Here is a 21,109-nt window from a genome sequence, read left to right on the forward strand (position 1 = left end):
CTCTCAATGCGTTCCATGGAAGATTTGGAAATTTGGTTTTGTTCTGATTTGGAATGAAAATGATCGTTGTGATAGTCTCAGCAAAATGGACGTGGGAGCTGGGAACCCTGGGAGCTCCAGCTGCTGAGGTGCTGCAGGCCGGGACTCCCTCCCTGCTTTGTTTCCCGTGGAATGTCATTGAAATTGACGTGTCTCTGTGGAACCTTGCAATTTCAACTAATTGGCAGATTTCAACAAGAACAAAATGTTCAGACCAGCTCTAGAAAATATAGAACCGAGCGTGACCAGATGTCCAATATTAGGGGTTTTATCTTCTATGGGACCCTATTATCCCTTACCCCCATCCTGATTTTTCACCCTTGCTATCTTGTCACCCTAATAGCACCCAGCACAATGGCGGTTGGGACCTTTGGGCTATTGGAATACAAAGAATGTTTCATAAATGTGCTTAAGACTTGGGCCTGAACTTAGTTACGCAATATCGTTAAAGAACTGCCTACACTACAATTTGCGGTCAGGCTCCCTGACAAGGTTGTATTTGTAGGGTAGGCGGGGCCTGTGGCTAAGTGATTACCAGGGAGTGAAGAAGATGGACTGTGTCAATCAATCAACTCCAGATTTCATCAGTGAATAAATTGGGCAGCATTTGCCCTTCGGTTGCGAAGGACACGAGCCCAATTTAGATCTACAAAGCCAAGCAATGAAACCAAAGATATCCTTGGAGAACAAACTTGTCTAGAGAGCCATGCTTCTGTTCTCTAATTTAAAATCCGTCGGCTTAGATCCCAAGGGAAGCTAAAGCTGCCTCCCTTGTTCTTCCCCTCCCCCCCTTTTATAATAATATCTGGCATTTACAAATAAGACTTTGAGGTTTGTCTCATTTGTTATATTAAGCTTCTCATAGCCTTAAAGATGGATTGTGCCATGTTGCGTAAAGTCGCTGCAGTGCAGGGAGGCATTCCGTCTCCTCCCCCTTCCCGGTGGCACTTGACCCCTGGAGAGCTGTAAATACAATGTGCCGATCTCAGAACTTTATTACAGGGCCTAATCCTGCAAGGTGCTGTAAGGCAGCACAATAGGCGAATGCACTAGGGCCCCCGCACTTAGATTCGAATCCTAATCAGCTCGTGGACAGACGGGAGAGTCAGTGATCTTGCCCTAGAGTGGCCTGTATATTTATTCTCTACACACATCTGTCACATATTTCATAATCGTTCACATGGTCCCAGGACTGGAACTGCGGGGGCTGCTGTAGGTCAGGATTGTGGCGCATTGGCAGACCTGCCTGGAAGAAGCCGGCGAGGACACCCTCTTGCATGGCTGAGAACCTTCACTAAGAGGCTGTCAGTTTCACAAACACTGTTAATAACACGTTCACTGTGATGCAAACTGTACTGATACGAAATAAAGAGAGGGGCAAATAATTTCGTCTGGTTACAGGCTTGTCACAAGCACTCACACAAACACGAGCACAGAGATTAACCCCTCTACATTTTAAAGCCCGTGTCAATCTTTAACTATTAGCCATTCCTTTTTTTTCTGCAACAGGTGTCAATCTCTTGCTTGACGGCTGAGTGCTGTCCCACTACCCCAGTCACTTAGCTGATGTTTGTCCCTAAAAAGAGAGCAAGCTACAAAATATTTCAATTGTACTTTAACAAGCAGGAAAGGGCAGTGAAAACCAGACCTTTATCTGGAGTGTAAATGATCTTTATCTTGACTCTGCTGCTGCTGCATCAGCTGGAAATTCTCTCGGCATCTCTCAGAGCTGGCATGATGCTGGAACGAACGCAGCTTTGGAAGAAATTCAGTTCACACTCTTTGTGATCTCGAAGGGTACTGGCAGCTTCTTCTGGAAGCCAAGAATGAGATGGGCATAATTACAGCAATTATTAAAGGGAAATAATACGCTGGAGCTCTATGGGCATGATGAGAATATGATGATGACATATATAAAAAGCTTTAGTGCATGTACAGTGGTATCCTATAAATGATATCAGATGGAATTGGTGCCAGGCAGTCATATTGCTGGATAACTGGCTATTATTCACCAATGAAAACTTGGTTTCTCAAAGTGGACACTGAAATCTGTTGTTTTACAGCTGTGTTGCTGTCTTTGTCCTTAGACACTGATCATTGTGATGAAAATGTTTCAGTATATAATAAGGTATAAAAATGAAATGGATGAAATTCCAGCCACCCAGAAAAAAAAAATCACCATTCCTTAAAAAAGACAACACTCATGAATATTATGGATTCTGATTGGCTTAATCACATGTCATGTGAGTTTTCTAAGCCAGTGGTTTTCAAACTTTTTTCATTTGCAGACCCCTAACAAGTTTGAATGGAGGTGCAGACCCCTTGGAAATCTTAGACGCAGTCTGTGAACCCCCAGGGGTCTGTGGACCAAAGGTTGAAAACCAATGTTCTATGCCAGTTATACTACAACAGATTACTGATGTAAGGCTACAGGATAAGGAGATCCTTGCTCAAGCCCACATCCTCCTCCCCCAATTATTACTATTTGCTTAGGACACAGCCATAATCTCCTTGCCCCTCCCACATGAGGTCAGTTCCCATTGGGGGTTAGATACATCTGCCCCTTTCCTGGGAACCCGTGGACCAACTCTTTTCAGGGTTGTGCTACATGGGTAGTCATGGGTCTCAGGCTGAGTCAGGTCAGGGTAGGCTGGGGGTGGAGCTGGAAGGACCCACATATTCCCTTTCTTCCCCACCCACCCCTGCACATGAACGTGCTCCATGACCTTTGCTGCAGGAAAACACCCCCATCTACGGACAGGCACAGTCAGGGGAGGCACTGATAGTGTGACTCCATTGGCACTGTACTCTCAGGGAGCCCTAGGGTTCCTACCTCCTGGGATTCACAGGGTTCGGGGCTGACCCCCAGCTCATTGGGTGGGAGCGGGGGCAGCCCTACTCCCCCACCCCTTACAGAATGATGTGGGGGGTTGTTCCACAAGGGAATCCTCCCAGAGGTCTTCTGCTCCTCCCAGATCCCCTCCCCTGGGTATTTCCACAGGCTAAGGTGACCTGGCTCTTTGATTGTTCTCAGTTCTGCGTCAGGGAGCCCTCTCTGAAGTCAATGGCAGTTCTTCTGGGTAAGGGATGAGTGAAAATTGAGTAAGACAAATAGGCTCTGGGCTCCACCTTCCACTGGGGACAAATACCCAGTTGTTCTGGAGTAATAGAGATAACGCCGAGTCATTTCAGCACAGCTATTTTTATTTCTATACAAAAGCCTCTTCTGCCTGGGACGATGTTTGATTCTCTTGGGAATATCCTTCAAGCTCCACTCATGCCTTGTGGCCACACTGAGAGAAATACTGGGCCAGATGCTCAGCTGGTGTAAATCAACAGCGCTGTAGTGAGGGCAACAATACTCCTCTGATTGACACCAGATGAGGAGCGGCACCCATTCTGCTTAGAAACCTTTCTGTACCCACAGCCCGCTGCAGTCCGCTCCCCTCATCGCTTATGTCTCAGCACATTTGCATTGAACAAGGATCTCCTTCCCTTAAGTGTTGGCTTTGTTTCCTGCTGCTTAGTCCTCACCTGAAGTCAGAATCCTTTGCTGGTGACAAAGCAATCGACTGCTGCGGAAGATAAATCTTCTTTGTCAGGAAAGAATGAAGGGAGGAAAAGAAAGAAAACCGGCTCTTTACGGAACAAGGCTTTGAACTCCAGGAGAATGTTTTCCAAACTTCCCTTGTGTGAAGCCCAAGTAAACAGACTTTGCATGGAGGGAATATTATTACTTATGTAACATGAAAGATATGCACAATGCTTTACTAAACAGATACAGATGGAGGCCTTGCCCTGGAGAGCTCACAATGCAGGCTGAGATGAGAGTGGGAAATGACAGCAAAGCAGGGAGCGCAAAAGCAAAGACAATCAGATTGTGCAGTCCCTTGAGGGGAGCATGCATGTGTCTTGAGGGTTACATCAGGAGCCTGTGTGCATGTGTTTTGTTACTACATGAGATTATGGGGGTGGGAGTAAGCACCTGACTCTCCTAGACTTTCAGTAGGAAGCCTCTGTCCTTGGTGACTTTGAAAATCCACCCCATAGTTATACCTATCTCATAGAACTGGAAGGGACCTTGAAAGGTCATCAAGGCCAGTCCCCTGCCCTCACTAGCAGGACCAATTTTTTTGCCCCCGATCCCTAAATGGCCCCCTCAAAGATTGAGCTCACAACTCTGGGTTTAGTGGGCCAATGCGCAAACCACTGAGCTATCCCTCCCCCCAGTTAAGAAACTACCTTCAAGAAGGCGGTTTTGAGAAGGGCTTAGAAGAAGGTACCTGAACAGGAGTATTCTGGGTTCTAAGCGCTGGTGGCTCTGGGGCATGGGGACATGCCTCTGAGAGAAATGGGGAGCAGCTAGCAGCGTGGCCTGAGTGAATTCCCCCTGCCAACTCTATGAAACAGAACTGCAGCTCTTCCTTTTCATTTGGTGTCTTCTGCCCCTCCAGGCCTGTAGGATCTCTCCCTAAGTAACCGCAGCTACGGTGCTCATTGTTCTCATAGGTGTTCTTTGTAGAGGGCTCACATGGTGCTTCCCAAGAGGAAAGCTGTGCTAAAGGAGAACAACAATGATTGCAGGGCAACACAATGCAGAAATGGAGTGACAAGTGGTCTTCATAACTAGACTTCATCTTTGTCATAGAACAGGGTGGGCTGAAAGGGGCTTTCTGAAGGAGATGCGTGGCGGAGCCTTGCCTATGCTAACATTGCTCCAGGTATGAAGGGCATGGAGCGTGGCACAAAGGCAGGAGAGAGCAAGGGAGACACAGGGACTCTCTCAGTGAGAGGGTGTTTAGTGGAGATGAAGGGCAGAGATCCATAGATCCCAAGGCCAGGTCAATTATGATCCTCTAGTCTGACCTCCCATATAACACAGGCCATAGAACTGCCCCAAAATAATTCCAAGAGCAGAGCTTTTAGAAAAAATATCCAATCTTAATTTAAAAATTGTCAGTGATGGAGAATCCACCATGACCCTTGGTAAGTTGTTCCAATGGTTAATTACTCTCACCATTAAAATTGATACCTTATTTCCAGCTAGAATTTCAACTGCCAGCCATTGGATCATGTTATTCCTTTCTCTGCTTCGTTGAAGAGTGAATATTTGTTCTCCATATAGATACATACAGACTGTATAGATGTCAGTGCGGGCTGAAGACGTGAATGTAGACCAGGTCAAAAATTGACATCAAAACTTTAAAAAAAAAACTAATAATGGCATTTTTGACCCAAATGAAAATTTCCATAAACATTTTCTATTTTGATTGATGTTTTCTATGTTTCAATGAAAAGCCAGAAAACAAAACCCAGAAATTTAGGGGGAATTTTTTTCATTTTCTGTAGAAAAAAAAAATTCAGATGAAATTTTCATTTTCCAGTTTCAGTTTCAGTAAATTTCTGAGGGTTTTTAGTTTCTGAAAATGGAACATATTTTACAGACAACAGTTTTTAAAATCAGAAAGCATTTTAGAGAAACTGGACATTTTTTACTTTTTGTTTCTGTTATTTGATGACAACCTGATATTATATTTTTATGGGGAATTTCAAGAAAAATACCTTTTTTTTCCTTCAAAATTTCCCTTGAAAAGTAATTGACCTTTTCCAACCAGCTCTGTTCAAATGTGTAATATTGATTTAGAAGACAAATAGTTCAGGAAAGGGGATCCTGGTCGTACTGATGGGAGAAGAAAATTACATTGGCAGTTGTATTTTGGGTGGAGTGAAGAACAGGAGGGCAGGAAGGGTGAGTTTTCAGTAGAAGAGGTAGGAGATAACTAAGGTAATAGTTAGTATTGTGACAGCTGGCTACTGAAGAAGGGGCACATTTCAGAAACATTGTATAGGGGAAACAAGGCAAGATGAGACCCTGGACATGGAAAGAGAAGGAGAGAGAGGGAGGGAGAAGTTGAAGATGAATGAGCAATCACTCACAGCCAGGAATCCAGCAGCAGTAGGTAATTACCCACATGCCTTAGCTTCGATGTCAATGTCACAAGGCCAAATGTCAATGTTCTTCAATCTCCCTGAGAAATTCGGGTAGCCAGGATGCTTGTACTTGCTAAGATTTCTCCCCCCTCTCCCCCCCCGCCCATCATAGATACTTTTTTGAAGGCCAAGCGATGAGAGTAAATCCAATCTCATGCTTCAGAGTGTGAAATGATCAGCTGCAAGGAGCAGGAAATATGTTTTTCTCCCCACGTAGCATTGTACAATTTGCTAAGTGCTAATGTTTGGCCACTATTGAGTGGGGCAGGGTACCAGACTAATTTCAACCAGATCAGTGGTCTAATGAAGTATGGCAAATCCCATGTTCTTATAATAGGATCTGCCCAGGCAAAGAACAGGCATGTTCAGAGTAGATGCATTCCGTTTTTGAAAGTATTGAGTCCTAAAGATTAAATACATCCTTGTTATTCAATACATTCCAGTAAATCAACAGAAGATATTATGGTTTGGCTACTTGTATATCACTTGTGCCATCCAGCTCACAGCTCAAGTCTGAGACTATTAAAATCTAGGGGGGAAATGCTGTTTCAATTACATTTGGCAAGGCTCTTAACCCCAAATAGCTTCGGTGTCAGTCCAGCTGGCCATACATTTGAAATGCCCAGATGATCTGTATGATGGTCTAAATTCTTTTCAAACATATAAAGATATTAATAACGTCAGTCACAGTCTCTCATCCTTGGATTAGACTAGAATCAGGCTTTAGGTGGGATCTTTACCATTTTTCAATTGAAATTCATTTAAAACCATTATTTTAAAGGTGCATAGTTTGTCCCAAGCATGCTGAGTTTTTATACATGTTCCAGCAGAAAACTTTGTCTTCCAAATACATACAGGAGCGTATAGAAATTTTGTTATGGCCCAACGATGCAGAAAGGAAGTGGCGGTGAGATTGAACAAGGTCACTTCAAGGTGCAGAAATATTTGTAAAATGTACTCCCTCCCCAGCATCATATAAAAACAGGACGGGAGGGAAGGGGAATAAACCCTTCACTTATAGGGAACGATGAAGTGTGATTGATCTCTGCAAGAAGGAAATCCATTTTTAATCAAAATTATTTATAGGGTTAACCCAAAGGCCGTACTTGCTAGCCTGCTTCATAGCTAAGCAGCGTGGACTGTGACATGTATTGGAGATGGATGGAGTATTTCTACTGTAGTTTGAATCAGCTTCAAACTCCTGTAGCCAAGGAGACTGTATCACTTATGGACAAGATTTTCAAAAGTGACTGGTGATTTTGGATGCCTCGAGTTCTGAGTGTCCAACTACTGCCTCTCACCAATATAGTCTCATTGCTTCCTTGTACCCCCTGCCTGTCTTCATCTGTTGTCTCATCTTATACTTAGATTGTAAGCTCCTTGGGGCAGGGACAGTCTTTTTGTTCTGCTCTTGTATAGCAGCTAGCGCAATGGGGACCTGGTCAATGACTAGGGCTCCCCTGCACTGCAGTAATACAAATAAATACATAATAAATATTCATATTAATAATGCCAACAACTTAAACAGCGTGATTTTCTGATAGTGGTAAGTACCCAACTTCTAAAAATCTGGCCTCATGTCCCATTTTTTCCTCAAATGGGAATTTGAAGAGACCTGTCGTATTTGGTATCTGTTGGTTGAAACTCTAAACCTATTGAAATCAATGGCTTCCCTGTTTACCTGCGTGTATGCACCTCGCACAGCCAGACACCACAAGAATTTCAATTGAAAGCCACATGTGCAAGGAAATTGCAGAAACCTTCACAGATCTCTTCAGAATCAAAAGACTCACGTAATACAAGGAAGGCTGGTGTCCTGGTTAGTGCACAGAGCTGGGACTCAGGAGACCTGAGGTCAGTGACTGCCTCTGCCACAGACTTCTACATGACCCTGGACAAATCACTGACATTTCTTTCAGAGTAGCAGCCGTGTTAGTCTGTATCCGCAAAAAGAACAGGAGTACTTGTGGCACCTTAGAGACTAACACATTTGTTAGTTTCTAAGGTGCCACAAGTACTCCTGTTCTTTTGACATTTCTTTGTGCCTCTACTCCCCATCTATAAAATGGAAATAATATTTCCTTGTCTCACAAATGTGTTGTGGGGATAAATTCAGTAATGTTTCTAAGCTGCTCAGATAATATGGGGATAGGGGCCAGAGAGGTATCTAGGTGATAGATAGAAAATAAACTTTTACCTAGGTATGGGGTTGAGATCTACCAACCCTTTCCCATAGACACTAGAGGAAAATATGATGTGATTTCCAGGTAAAATAAAGGAGTTTTGAATTTCTCCAAAGGGATAAATGACTGTGTCTGATTGTCTGGATGAATTTACAAGGAAACATTGGAGTAATCAGAATCATGAGTACCTGTAGGTGTCACTATTATAGACACTTGTTGACTTTTTCTTATGCAGGCAACTTAGTCCAGAAGGAGACAGTGGGAAATTACTGCTGCTTCATAGACTAATGACTGTATTTCTACTAAGAAGGGCACCAGCTGGCTAAGGGCGCATGTCACAGAGAGTTCTTGGCCCTATCAGGGCCTGATCCTGATCCATTGCTGCCAATGGGGAAGCCTGGTGCTTAGTGCTTCGAAGCACTGGACATTCAGGAGGTATCATGAGTAGCAAGCCAGAATCTTTGGCCAGGTTCTTTGAATATTAACCTGATCCTGGAGCAGTAATAATGGACGATGCAATGCTGGAACATTTTGTTCTGTAATTTTCTCTCACTTCTTTCTTTGCATATATTATTGCCAGAGGAGGCCCATGGAATTAGCCCCCTTCTGAAGAAGCACATAATGTTCGGATGCCACACTGATGGGCAGGGCCGCCCAGAGGGGGGGCAAGTGGGGCAATTTTCCCCAGGCCCCGGGCCCCACAGGGGCCCCCACAAGAATATAGTATTCTATAGTACTGCAACTTTTTTTTTATGGAAGGGGCCCCCGAAATTGCTTTGCCCCAGGCCTCCTGAATCCTCTGGGCAGCCCTGCTGATGGGTGTAGTATAAAAGAGAAGAGAAGAGAAGTTTGGCACTGCACATTGATTTTACTCATGCTTTTAGAATAGATTTAATGTCTTGGGTTGCTTTAAACCTACCTGTTGTCAGTGACATAATCCAATGCTATAAAAGACCTAGGTATTATTTTTGTTATGTATTTCATTAAAAGGCACCTGATATGCTTTGGGAGAAAGGAAACTATATATATATATATATATATATATATATATATATATATATATATATATATATATATATAAACTATGGATTTATTATTAGAACAGACTTTGATTAACTTTACAGTGTGGAAGTAATTAGCTACATCTGCAAACACAATCCATTTCCTATCCTTGTGGAAGTAATCATAACATCATAGCAGGGGCAAGCTTTAAAGTGAAACAGAAAGGGCTCAGTTCTGTATTCTGGTGTTCGCCACTGAAATCATTAGAAGTAGTGAGTTGGTTTAGGGTCAGATTGCAATTCCTTTACTCACAGCAAATAATCCATTACTCCATAAGTAGCACCATTAACTTCAGCAGGACAGTTTGCAGCATAAAGTTGTATTCAAGCCCCTTAATCACAGTCTTGATTAGGATGTTGTCTGGGATAGGGACTGTCTTTTTTAACTAAATGTTTGTACAGCATCTAGCACTATGGGTCTCTTGCACAATAATAATAATAATATAAATAATATGCAAGGAATAAAAGTCCTGGCCTTTCCCTATTGCTTTCAAAATAAATATAGTGTAAAGAACCGCAGATGAAAAGTTAATTTTATGGGGTAATAAATAATAATTAACTGGAGATCTGGGCCTGCTCCATTCAGATATGTATTGGGGTTCAGGCACCATAAAGACTGCAGCTGAACCAAATTCCCTTCCAGTCTGGAGCCCTGGCCTTTGAGAATTACCCCCATTCTAAAAATCTTCCTTTCCTGCAGTCTGTTTGCTGAAGTACACGGATTCTCTCCTCCCCCTTCTTTAGACAGGAGGTGGGCAGGTCCAAGTGGATTAAATATGCAAACATACTGTACTAGCTCCCTCTGTTCTGCCAAGGGCTTTCAGTGGCTTCCATGGACCATCAGCAGCGACCAATCCGAGCAAAGAAAAACCAAAGGGGGGAAAACTGCAATAGCTCTGCTATGAAAAACAGACAGCAAACAAACTAAGCAAGCAAACCAACCCCTGTCCTCTAGAGAAAGCGGGGAGGAGAAAACCAAAGGCGGCTGTGTAGTTAAAAAAAGAGCTCGCAGCTGCACCTGTGAACCCCTTAAAGTATCTGCGTGGATTTGTGTCCTAGGAAAGAGAAAGACTCCCAGGAGGAAGAGCTGGAAATTGCTGTGAGCAGAAGGAGGCAAATAAACCTACCACCCCCTCCAAGAAACTGGTGTGTGTGTGTGTGTGAGAGAGAGGGGGGGGGGGGGGAGTTTGAGGGAATGAAGCTGGAAGATCCAGAGACTCAGAGAAGAAAAGTTGCTGCGAAGAGGGACTTTGCAGTCTAGAAACTGAGCTCTGCTCCGCGATGGGATTTCTAGTTTCTAAAGAAAACCTTCTCCTCTTCCTTTGCGCTAACGTCTTCCCTGGTAAGTGTCAGAGCAGGTTTCCCTGCGACCTTGGTCAATTTCCTCCCCCCGCCCCAGCTGGAGATTGTCCCATTGCAGCAAGGAATCCCTCCCCCCCCGCTTAAAAGAACCACCTGCTCCTTTCCATTAGATCCCTCGAGGATTCCCCCCCGCCGCATGATACTGTCTTGCTTTGTGTTGATGTTCTGCTCCTTGGGTGGGAAAGGGTTAAACCCCACTGGGGATTTAAACGCTCGAGTCCTGCTCTCCCTCGCTGTTGGCTGGTCCCCCCCGGTTAAAGTCGGTGTGTTAATGTGTCTCCCAGCTGCAGCTCAGGCGGACGGGGATGTGCGGGAGGCGCTCAGCTAATGCCTGGTTTTTATGTAACCCAGGGCAGACAAAACAATAACTAAGGACCACGGTGCAGGAGAGCTGGAGAGGGGCGGCAGAGCCCCGGGGCTGAGTCCCCCATTCTCCCCAGATCCTCCCTCGCCTTTGTGCACCTTCAGCACAGACCAGAGACCTTTCCTGGCAGCTGCCTCCGCGATGCTTGGCTTTAATTTTTAATCACCAACAGTGACTCCCGAGTGAACGGGGAGCCATTCTCTGCAGCCTCCAACTTTGAAAGTCATCAGTGAGGGGGACTGTGCGCTCTTCACTTCAGCTAATTCCCGCACCAGACCCCGTTCGCCTTTGTCTCTGCTACAGACGCACAGATGCTGTAGCCAAGAGTGACCCCTGAGTTACTGGACCAGGACATTCTTGCTTTGCTCAGGGGGTTGAAATTTGGTCTGATAGTGGTCGTTTTTTGATGTGTTTAATCTCCATAATCACAGACTCTCTCTCTCTCTCTGGCACACACACATGCACACCCCCCCCCGCCCCTGAACTGATGTCCTGATCCCATTTCCCCCCCTCCCCTCGAAAACCTCTTCTTGCCCTGTCCAGAGCAAGTGGCCCTTTCATATACCCCACTCCATGCTTCAAAGCCTGACCTTGCTAATATTCTCCCAGCTGTTCAAGACCGGGGCTGCTTGGCATCCACAAAGAGGCCGAACCAATTTAACAGGAGAACAGTCCACGCAGTGTATTTCAAATGCTTTTTAACAATCTCCACCTCCCCCAAGACAGTTCCTAGATGCTGTTCCATGCCATATTGTGAACTAACTATGGCATTGTAGATGCTGAAAGGTGCAGGTCACTCCCACTGGGGTGTCCGGTCACTGGGATGTCACTGTCATGTCATGCCCACCTATACTCTTTCCTCCTCTACCTGTCTGCATTTCTAATGTGCCCATCACCACGGTATCTAGGTGCTGTACATATATAAGTAAGACTTGCATCATAGTCTGTCTGCCAAAGGACAGAAGGGCTGGGGCCTATTCAGGGAGAGAGGAAGATGAAGCACTCCCCTCCTCTTCCCCACACCAAATGTCTCTGCTCGGGTCTTCCTAACTTACAAACGTTTCACACTTTCATGTCTCGCACTTTCCCTGCAGTGTGCAGCCATGTGGAAACCCGAGCCCATGCAGAGGAGAGACTCCTGAAGAAACTCTTCTCTGGCTATAACAAGTGGTCCCGACCTGTAGCCAACATTTCAGATGTGGTCCTCGTCCATTTCGGATTGTCCATCGCGCAGCTCATTGACGTGGTAAGTGAAACTGACTGTACCTATAAGCAGTGGAGATTTTAGGGGTCATGGGTGAGGAGTGATTCCAGATGCAAGCCAGCGTGTGCGGTTTTTGCTGACTTATTTCACGATCAGAATATGAATATCTTACTGACACCGAAGAACAGTTATCCATAAGAACAAGTTCTATTGAAACTAATGGGAGAACTCATGCCAATGACTGCTCATCAAGGTGTGCAGTCTGGTGGTCTTGTATTATTTATTTATTAATTATAGTAAAAAATGTGATGCCCTTTCTGAAACCAAGGGAAAGTCCATGGTATCAAATCCATAGATAGATCTATTAAGCTCAAGGGGAGTTTTGAGGGAATTAATTTTGGCTGAGTAAGAAACAAGTAAGGTGTTTAGAATTTGATCTGTAATTAGTATTCATAATACATAGTTTACACATTTATTACTTATCTTATCCAAGGATCCCAAAGTTCTTTCTTCACATGGAACGTCCTTTGGCTGCTTTGAGGCATAGTGGCTGAGAGAAAATGTTCCTGCATGTTTGCTCAAAGGGAATCTACATGTATACAAAATATAGATGACATACAAAATGGATTGATTTTTATTATGAGTCAGGCGTATGCATTGGCATGGTATTTAAAGGACATGATTTTATGGCACTTGGAGCTCAATTTTCAAAGAAGAAAACAGGTGTATGATTCCACACCCACACAAATCTGCATTTTACTGTTCTAGCATGATTGTATGCACAAGTACCAATTTGCACATGGAACTCACAAAACTAATTTTGCATGCCAGTGTGTGTGTCTGTGCACATGCATCTCTGTTTTGAATATTAAATTTTTGGAAGCTGTCTGAATTATTTCTTAAATAGAAACCTATACGTACACTATGTTCTTATGTATGTAACAGAGAGAGAAGAAAGATCATACAGTATGGTGTAGTATAGTACACAAGAATGATTGGCATGAGTTTGTGCTTATACGCAAACAGTAAAGCTATAAATGAATTTTACAGGTCATTCCAGATGAGTGCTTATTAACTCTTTATACCATACTACACCATCATGTACGCTCTATATGCCACCTATGTAACAGAATCACTATTTTTGAAATGGATTAGAGAGAAAGAAATATTGGTGCTAACTTTCATATTCCTCCCTCTGAGAAGCTAGGCTGCTGCATCCTGGGTTCAGCCATATGTGACTCAGATAAATATTCCAGCTAATACAGTTTACAGACCTCTTAAAACACCTGTAATAGTTTATCCACCCATAATGTTATCATGACCCCTGTGGTTCTTCCACTTAGATTGCTGAGTTCTATTGGGAAGAAAAGAAGGTCCCTTTTCCAGTAGTAAGAAGGTCCAATTTCTAGCCTTCATAAGTCATGAGATCTCAGGCCTTAAACTTCTCCCTGGTTGAATATTGTCCATATTGGGCCTCATGCCATTGTAATTTAGAGGGGTAAATTCTACTTTTGGGTGGAAATTAGAAAATGGTTCTGTGGTGGGTGGTTTCAAAGAAGAGTGTATTCATGTTCGGGATGTTAGAGTAGTTTAGTGGTCAGAGTCGCAGGTAGATTAGATTAGTGGTCAGAGTACAGGACAGAGGATTGTAGATTAGTGATGCACATGGTTCCACAATTTATCACATTTATAACCATGTTATATGTGGCAAAGATATCTGTGCAGTATACAATTTAATACAGGTATTTGAGAAATGAATGGCATATGTGCATGAGGGGTTGTGTATCTTTTTATATATAAGCCTTTGCTCAAACAACTTCAAAAAACAGAGCTTAGCATTGATTATTATTTTATTATTGTGATAGCAGCTAGGAGCCCTAGTCATGGACCGGGACCCCATTGTGCAAGGTGCTGTACACACGCAGAACAAAAAGGCTGAGGAGCCCAAATCTGTCATTGATGGTATTTAGGTTGTATGCATTTCGTCTGAATAATTGATGAGATTAAAGATGGTACATCAACGATTGTGGTGGCATAAGAGATGCTTTCTATTATGCAACTACCCAGTCATGAACAGTGAGATCAATACTTGTGCTTTGAAGTGCTTTTCTTGTCTTACCTAGGAAGAATATACCCTGTAAAAGTCATATTCTTGTGTTTAAAACTGCAGTCGACAGGCAGGGCTGTAAAGCAGCTGAGGTTTAGTTAATTATTCCCCGTCTCCTTCCATAAGGTTCTCTCTGTTCCTGTATAACCCTTTCCCTGATACAATTCCTGTATCATGTTCCCACTCCAGCTGAGTGTCTGTCTAACGATCCCCCTTCTTACCACAGCAGCATTCCTTAAGAAAACTTAGCATGATTGTCAGACATGGTGTTAAAAGCGCAGCCTTCCCTTCTCAATGGAGTTTGTTTCTCCTCTAGACACATCTCAATGGCAGAAAGTCAAAAAAAAAAGCAAATCAGGATCAATATTCAAATCCTGACTCGGACTGACAAAAGCCAGAAAACTCAATATCAAATCCACTGGCCTGCTGTATCCTTACTTCACCCTGTTGAGCTGAGGAAAGTTTGGTACTGGACTAAGTGACTATGAGACTGAGACATAGGTTTCAGAACAGACTAGATAGAACCCAGTTACCTCCTACGCCCCTCTCTGCTGGGTAGCATGGAGTGCAGCATATTCACCTTGGGAAAAGAGACTCTGCAGTTAAATTCCACCCTCAACTGTGTCGCTACCACAACCCCTCCGTTCCTCTGTTAATAGTGAGCTGCTTTCGCTCAAAAAAACACTGACATCTGAGCTCTTTTGAAGCCAGGCCAATGAGGAGACCAAACAAACAAACAAAAATCCATTCGTTTTGCTGCAGCACCTTAAACTGTGAGAACTGAACAGAGTCCAAAGCACTTTTCTTTGGTTATTTACACAGAAGCTGTAATTAGCATGCAAGCAAACTAGCAAACGTTAAACAGTTCAATTAAATTGTATTCGTGACAGCTGAGCGATTTGCATGCCTTGCCTTGGATTTCATTTATTTATACATAGTTATATTTTGTAACTTAACACTCCATTCACGTTTAGCACAGGAAAGAGCCTATCACCCCAAAACATGCAAAGAGCTGTATAGATCATCGGAGCTATCATCAGGTTGTATGTTTGCAGAGTGACTCACATAGTTTTGGTCACTAAAGCGAATTTGTAGTGTTTTAAAGTTAACATATTTTGTAGAAATGTAAATACTGCAGGTGCCCAAGTTTTCAGAACTGTACATACAAAATGCACATGAACGCTGCTTGATTGCACACTAAGACATGGTCAATGTGCAGACAAAGGACTAATTGCACATGCAACTGGCCATGTACACATGCTTACTGCATTTGTGTGTGCAAATGTGGTAAATGCACACAGAAATGATCAAATATACATCTAACCAGCTATGTGCATATGCGTTTACTGCAACCGAGTATCTGTCATGTTTATACGAGGAAATATTTCCCAAAGTGCCTAAGGTGGCGATTCTCAAAGGCAGAAATGACAGTTAAGTGCCTAACTCCCGTTGACATTTCTGAGGCATTTTTGAAAATCTCAACCCCAGTGACTTAGAAGTGTAAGTCCCTTTCAGTGGGAGTTAGGCTCTTAAGTAGAGCTGGGTGAATAATGGATTTTTCAGTTCACTGGCAGTTCTGAAAAATTAAAATAATAATTTCAGGTCAAACCAAAAATGAAACGTTTATAAATTTTTGGCAAATTGAAAATTTGAAAAAAATTGTTTTGGGTCAAATGAAATGTTTCATTGTAGTTTAGAGGATTTTAAAACATATTTTACCTTTAAAAAAAATAAAACTAAAGAAAATATCTAAATGAAAATCTGTTTTAAATTGAAAAATCAAAACATTTCATTAAAAAATGTCAAAATGAAATGTAGATATTTTTTCTGAAATTGGGGTTGATTTTTTCGGCATGAACAATTCAGCGAAATGGACATGAATTTGTGAAACATTTTGGCATCACTGAATCTACTTTTTCTGCCAAAAAAATGTTTTGGTTGAAAAGTTTTGGCCAGCTCTGCTCCTGAGTCCCTCAGGCACTTTTGAAATTTTTACCGATGGTCCTTATTATACTGGAATCTAAGCAACGACCAACCTAGTACTTACATGTCCAAAGTAGATGCACAAAATGCACATTTTTTTTTCGGAGAATTTGAGCCTTAATTCACTCTAGGTATAAAAAATGCAAGACAGATTTTTTAAAAAAAGAATGAAGCTGTGTTGCACTCAGAAACAGGTCTTGGGAGGAGTGAATTACTCAAGAGATTAGAGGATATAAAGCCTTTAATTTTTTCTTGACCAGTTCAAATCCAGCCCAAGCTGGTAACAAGCAAAAGTTGTCACCTCCTGATGGCTTTTCAGTGACCTATATGAAAGATCCCCATGGACAGATGTCCCATTTGCAAATGCTATTCTCACCAGTAGCACCAGCTGGCACCTTTATTGGCAGTTCCATAAGAAAAGCCAAGGATTGAACAAGAATGGAGACGGAGCCACCATCTCTTTAGACGGTCCCTGCAGGTTAGATCTGGCAGGACACTGAGGGGAAGATTTCACTGGCATTGCATCTCTTGTGGATAAAAAGAGGGTTTCAGTCTCCAACAGCTGCCAATTTAGCTGTCACTTTTTATCAGTGCTAAATTCATTTTTTATAAATGAGAGAAAGAGACAAGCAGGGGTTAGGAAAATATGAATTGTTTTCCAAAGAAGAACATTTTAAATTAAATGGCAATGCTTGTGTGAGCAATCATTGCAGCTGAGAGAGATCTCCTAACTCAGGAAAAGCATATAGTTTAGAAGTGAACAAATCGCTAGTAGAAGAGCTTTAGACTCTACACTTTCAGGGCAAAGTGTCAAGGTCTGAATACAGGTAAACCAACCCACCAGTTCTCACTACAAGTCTATCTGAAAACTACCAATTTGCTATAGGAATTTCCTTATGTTCTGTGATAGGTATGTGTGAAAAACTCTGTGCTCTGGAGGAATGAGGCAAGGGCTAGGGGCCAGGGGGGGTCTTGGTTCTAATCTTAACCACCGGAGCTTCCTTCCTAGCACAGTACTATAGTGTGTTCTCTGTAGAACACACTCTGGAGAGGAGAGATGCATGTTAGAGCTAAAGGCAGAGAGCCATCGATAATGGCCTTAAACTCAAGAAGGGCAAGTGCACGTCTGGCGCAAAGCATCACTTCCAAGCAGTCAGAACAATGCAGGAAAGGAAGTGCTGGGGAACTGTCTGTGGACATGTTCGAAGGTAAATCGTGCAGGGGACATATCCACACCCCCCCACACAGCCCACGTCTGCAGCCAGATTGGTACTGCCCTGCCAAGGGAGAAGTTGCAAGGGGTATGTGGTTGGTTCTCAATAGGACAGCTTCCCTGGAAGTCCCCGTGAAGCTGTGCTCAGCAGGCAACTGGGGGAGAAGTGATGGACTAATGTAACAATCCTACCCCCATTGTGGTGGGGGCTGTGGATTCTTCTCCTCCCTCCCCCCCCCCCAATGGTGCTGTGCTGAGCTCATCTTGGCTGGGCCTTATAATGTCCTTCAAAACAAAAGTCTCCTTAGTACACACATTTCTAGGAAAATCTGTTAAACAAATCCAAGTTGGTCATCTGCCAAGACTGCCTCGTCTTAGCCTCAGCTGTTTGGTGGTATCAGACAGGTGCGTTCTGTCCCATGCTAAACTCCAGGAACACCTGCCTTTTTTAGCTGAAAAATATGTTTATTGCTGAGATTATTTCTGATTACAAAAACGGACTCCAGTAAACATGCCTCTGCTTTCTGAGCTTGTGGTTTTTCTGTTTCAGGATGAGAAGAATCAAATGATGACCACGAACATGTGGGTGAAGCAGGTGAGTGAGCCCAAAAGGTGTTTTCTTGTATTTGTTTTCCATGTATATTTCAATTCTAACTCCTCTCAGTCCCTGGTAATGGATCTGTTTTTCCCAGGAGTGGTCTGACTACAAGTTGCGCTGGGATCCTCTGGAATACGAGAACGTTACATCCATCCGCATCCCTTCAGAACTCATTTGGAGGCCGGATATTGTTCTCTACAACAAGTGAGTCTGAGCTGCAGGAAGGCGACTGTGTTCCTTTAAAAAGCTGCTCCGCTCTCTGCACTGGGGAGATTGTTGTAATTTTCTCTCCCTATTCTATTTGATACTATTCTAGTCTATCCAGGTTCTTATGCTACCATAATTGCTGTAGTATCTGAGCACCTTCAAGTCATGCGCTAAGCAACATCATTGACATCTGTCACATTTGGTTTGTTCTCCCTCTCTTTCTCTCCCTTCCTCTCCCTAGGGGAAGAACTGTGCATGCAGTGGAATGTTTTGTTTGGGAAGGGTTTTGTTTTTGTTTTAAAGGCACATCCTTTAAATATACTCGGATAATATTCGGGGAGAATGTCATACGTACCTTCAGTCCAAAATTGGCTGAAAAAGGACCCTAACACTGTCGGTTCCAACTGCTAACGGGTCATGGTCTTGGTTTCACTTGAGAACCTCTCCTTCCTGGGCAACAGTGCGATGTCCTCTAACTTATACCCGATCGGTTCTCTGTAGAAAGTAATAGGAGGAAGGGAGGAGTGTTTCTGAGAAATTATTTGCAAACTTACCTACAGCTTCTTGGGCTGGGTACTGTTTAGGTATCATTATGCAGGTTCTGGGATTGTTCCAAGGAACCTCTAGTGTTGTTTGTAAATAAACTGTTGCAGCTGGATCTGCGTGTGTGAAATCTGGGTGTCATATGGACACATACGGCAGAAGAAGGTGGTTGCTTTCTTTACTTGATACCTTTGGACAGTAGTAGCCAAATTCAGTTCTCAGTGAGCCCTATGCAAGCTCAGTGTCAGGCTTTCCAGGGCTAGAATCCAAAGGAGGAGTAGAGAGGGCATTTTAGTTGAGAGAAGAGATATCAGCACAGTTCAAAAGTATGTTACATGAGTGATGGGAACATCAGAGTTTGACTTTCGCACATTCCCGATTGCAAGGGAATGTTGGTCAACTCTACCAAAATAATTTACAAATATTTTTGTGAATAAAAACATTGAGTTTGTTTGGCCGTGAATTGTGAGATCCTGTTATGCATTGTTGGTGCCGATTCAGATGGCTGCCTGGTACTGATGACAATCCTCATGATTCCTAAAAGCATCACAAGTTTTAACATGAATTTTTATTTCTCCAAAATATTCCCACAGGAAGGTGTGTCATCTAGGGCTGGATATTCACTATTAATCATTCTCCTCTTCTAAAAGTTTCAGTTGCCCAATCAGGGATTAGAAACAATGCCATGTGACTTGGCATAACATAGGGCATAAAGGCTGTGGTAAATTATAGCAGCTGGAGCACCTGGCCCTAGCGCCTCACATCCTCAGCATGCTCCCTATATATTTGAGGCAGGGGCACATCAGGGGTGGAATGAGACAGGGTGACCTATGCAATGCTCTGTCCAGTTTCTTTGCTGGTGGAGCAGTCCCTATGGGATAATAGCATTGAGTGGATACACAGATTAGGCATGTAATCACACATCTAACTTCTTAGACAACCCGTACATGTTAGTGCTAACGAAAGCGCAGAAGAAGCCGCTGTGTTACAAGCTGCAAAAAAATGCTTTATGTGAAGCACAGAAACTTCTGTTCTTCCCAAGCTGGTTTAAACAGGACTGCTTCTCCCTGGGTTCTTCCATTTGTGTCTTGGCTGCTTTCATTGTAATGAAGTCACTTGTCATTGGCTGAGGTCTTAAAGGCTTAGCAAGGTCTCTGAGCGTCTTCACTTATTGTACTTGCAATATCCAAGCTCTGGTTGTTGGAGGACACGTAGCCTTGCTTGGCCACCCTGGCAGAATGTGCGTTGAGTGCCCTTGGAATGGCAAACAGAAATGGCTTTTTAAACAGGCAACACTTTGCGACTGAGTTTTGACAATGGAACTGTCTTCATTTTTAATTAACAGTTGCATGGTTCCAGTTTGGTACGTTCTCTAAGAAATGGTTGAGGTAAATATATATCTAGAGGGTGTGCCACTTTACAGACTATTGAAACGATCTTTTCCATTCTCCAGGGGCCTGATCCTGACCAGTGCTGAGCTCGCAGCTCTGGCTGAAATCATCGGGGGGCGGGGGGGTGCTCAGGACCTCTGAATATTAGCCCTATGTAATTATTAATTCATGGGCACTCAGCCCTTCTTATCCTAAAAGCAGGCACAAGCTAAACACTAATATATGATCAGTGGCTTAGACTGCAGCCAAGGAAAGGTGCACATCATTTCCTGCAACCTTCACATGCACATGGGAGTCCCTGTTTCTACACCAACCAGACAAAAAAATACAATATCCACATTCAAATCTTTTTCAGGTAGCCCCTGAAAAAGCAGCAAACCCACCTACCAATGTAATGGGATTAGAGCCTGAAAATGTTAGCAATGGTATAAGAAATAATGAACCTGCTTCTCCTTTACACTAAAGACCAATTTATGATTAATACAAATTAATCATTGGATTTGCAGTCACACCAGTCATGGACCCCATTGTGGTAGGCACTGTACAGACACAGAGCAAATAGACAGACTCTGCCCCAAAGCGTTCACAATCGACGTGTAAGGCAAGAGACTACAGGAGGATACAACAAACGAACAGGCGGGATACAAAGAGATGCCAGTGCGTTGTAACGGCAGCGATCACTGCACATCAGCTGCCTGACCATGTAGGTTTTTTAAGGCACCTTGGCTGAGAAGTTTCAAGAAGGGATTTGCAAGACCATGAGCTGGCCTGGAGGATAATTATAGGGATTTCTTCCCATGCTTTATATCTTTCTGACAGTGTAAAGGGACCTTAAAGTAGGTGTCAATACTTCATGGCTACTA

The 21,109-nt window shown here is 43.2% G+C and overlaps 1 protein-coding gene across 1 annotated transcript in view; it reads left to right on the plus strand.

The window, feature by feature from the left end:
* Positions 1-10,555: 10,555 nt before the first annotated feature.
* Positions 10,556-21,109, plus strand: part of CHRNA4 (cholinergic receptor nicotinic alpha 4 subunit) — a 36,760-nt gene continuing 26,206 nt past the window's right edge. Inside the window, exons 1-4 of the mRNA XM_065414186.1 lie at positions 10,556-10,616; positions 12,095-12,246; positions 18,058-18,102; positions 18,200-18,309. Coding sequence (XP_065270258.1) covers positions 10,556-10,616; positions 12,095-12,246; positions 18,058-18,102; positions 18,200-18,309 — 368 coding nt within the window. The remainder of the gene's footprint in view (positions 10,617-12,094; positions 12,247-18,057; positions 18,103-18,199; positions 18,310-21,109) is intronic.

The sequence above is a fragment of the Emys orbicularis genome, chromosome 12, assembly GCF_028017835.1.
Source record: "Emys orbicularis isolate rEmyOrb1 chromosome 12, rEmyOrb1.hap1, whole genome shotgun sequence".
Classification (NCBI taxonomy): Eukaryota; Metazoa; Chordata; order Testudines; family Emydidae; genus Emys; species Emys orbicularis.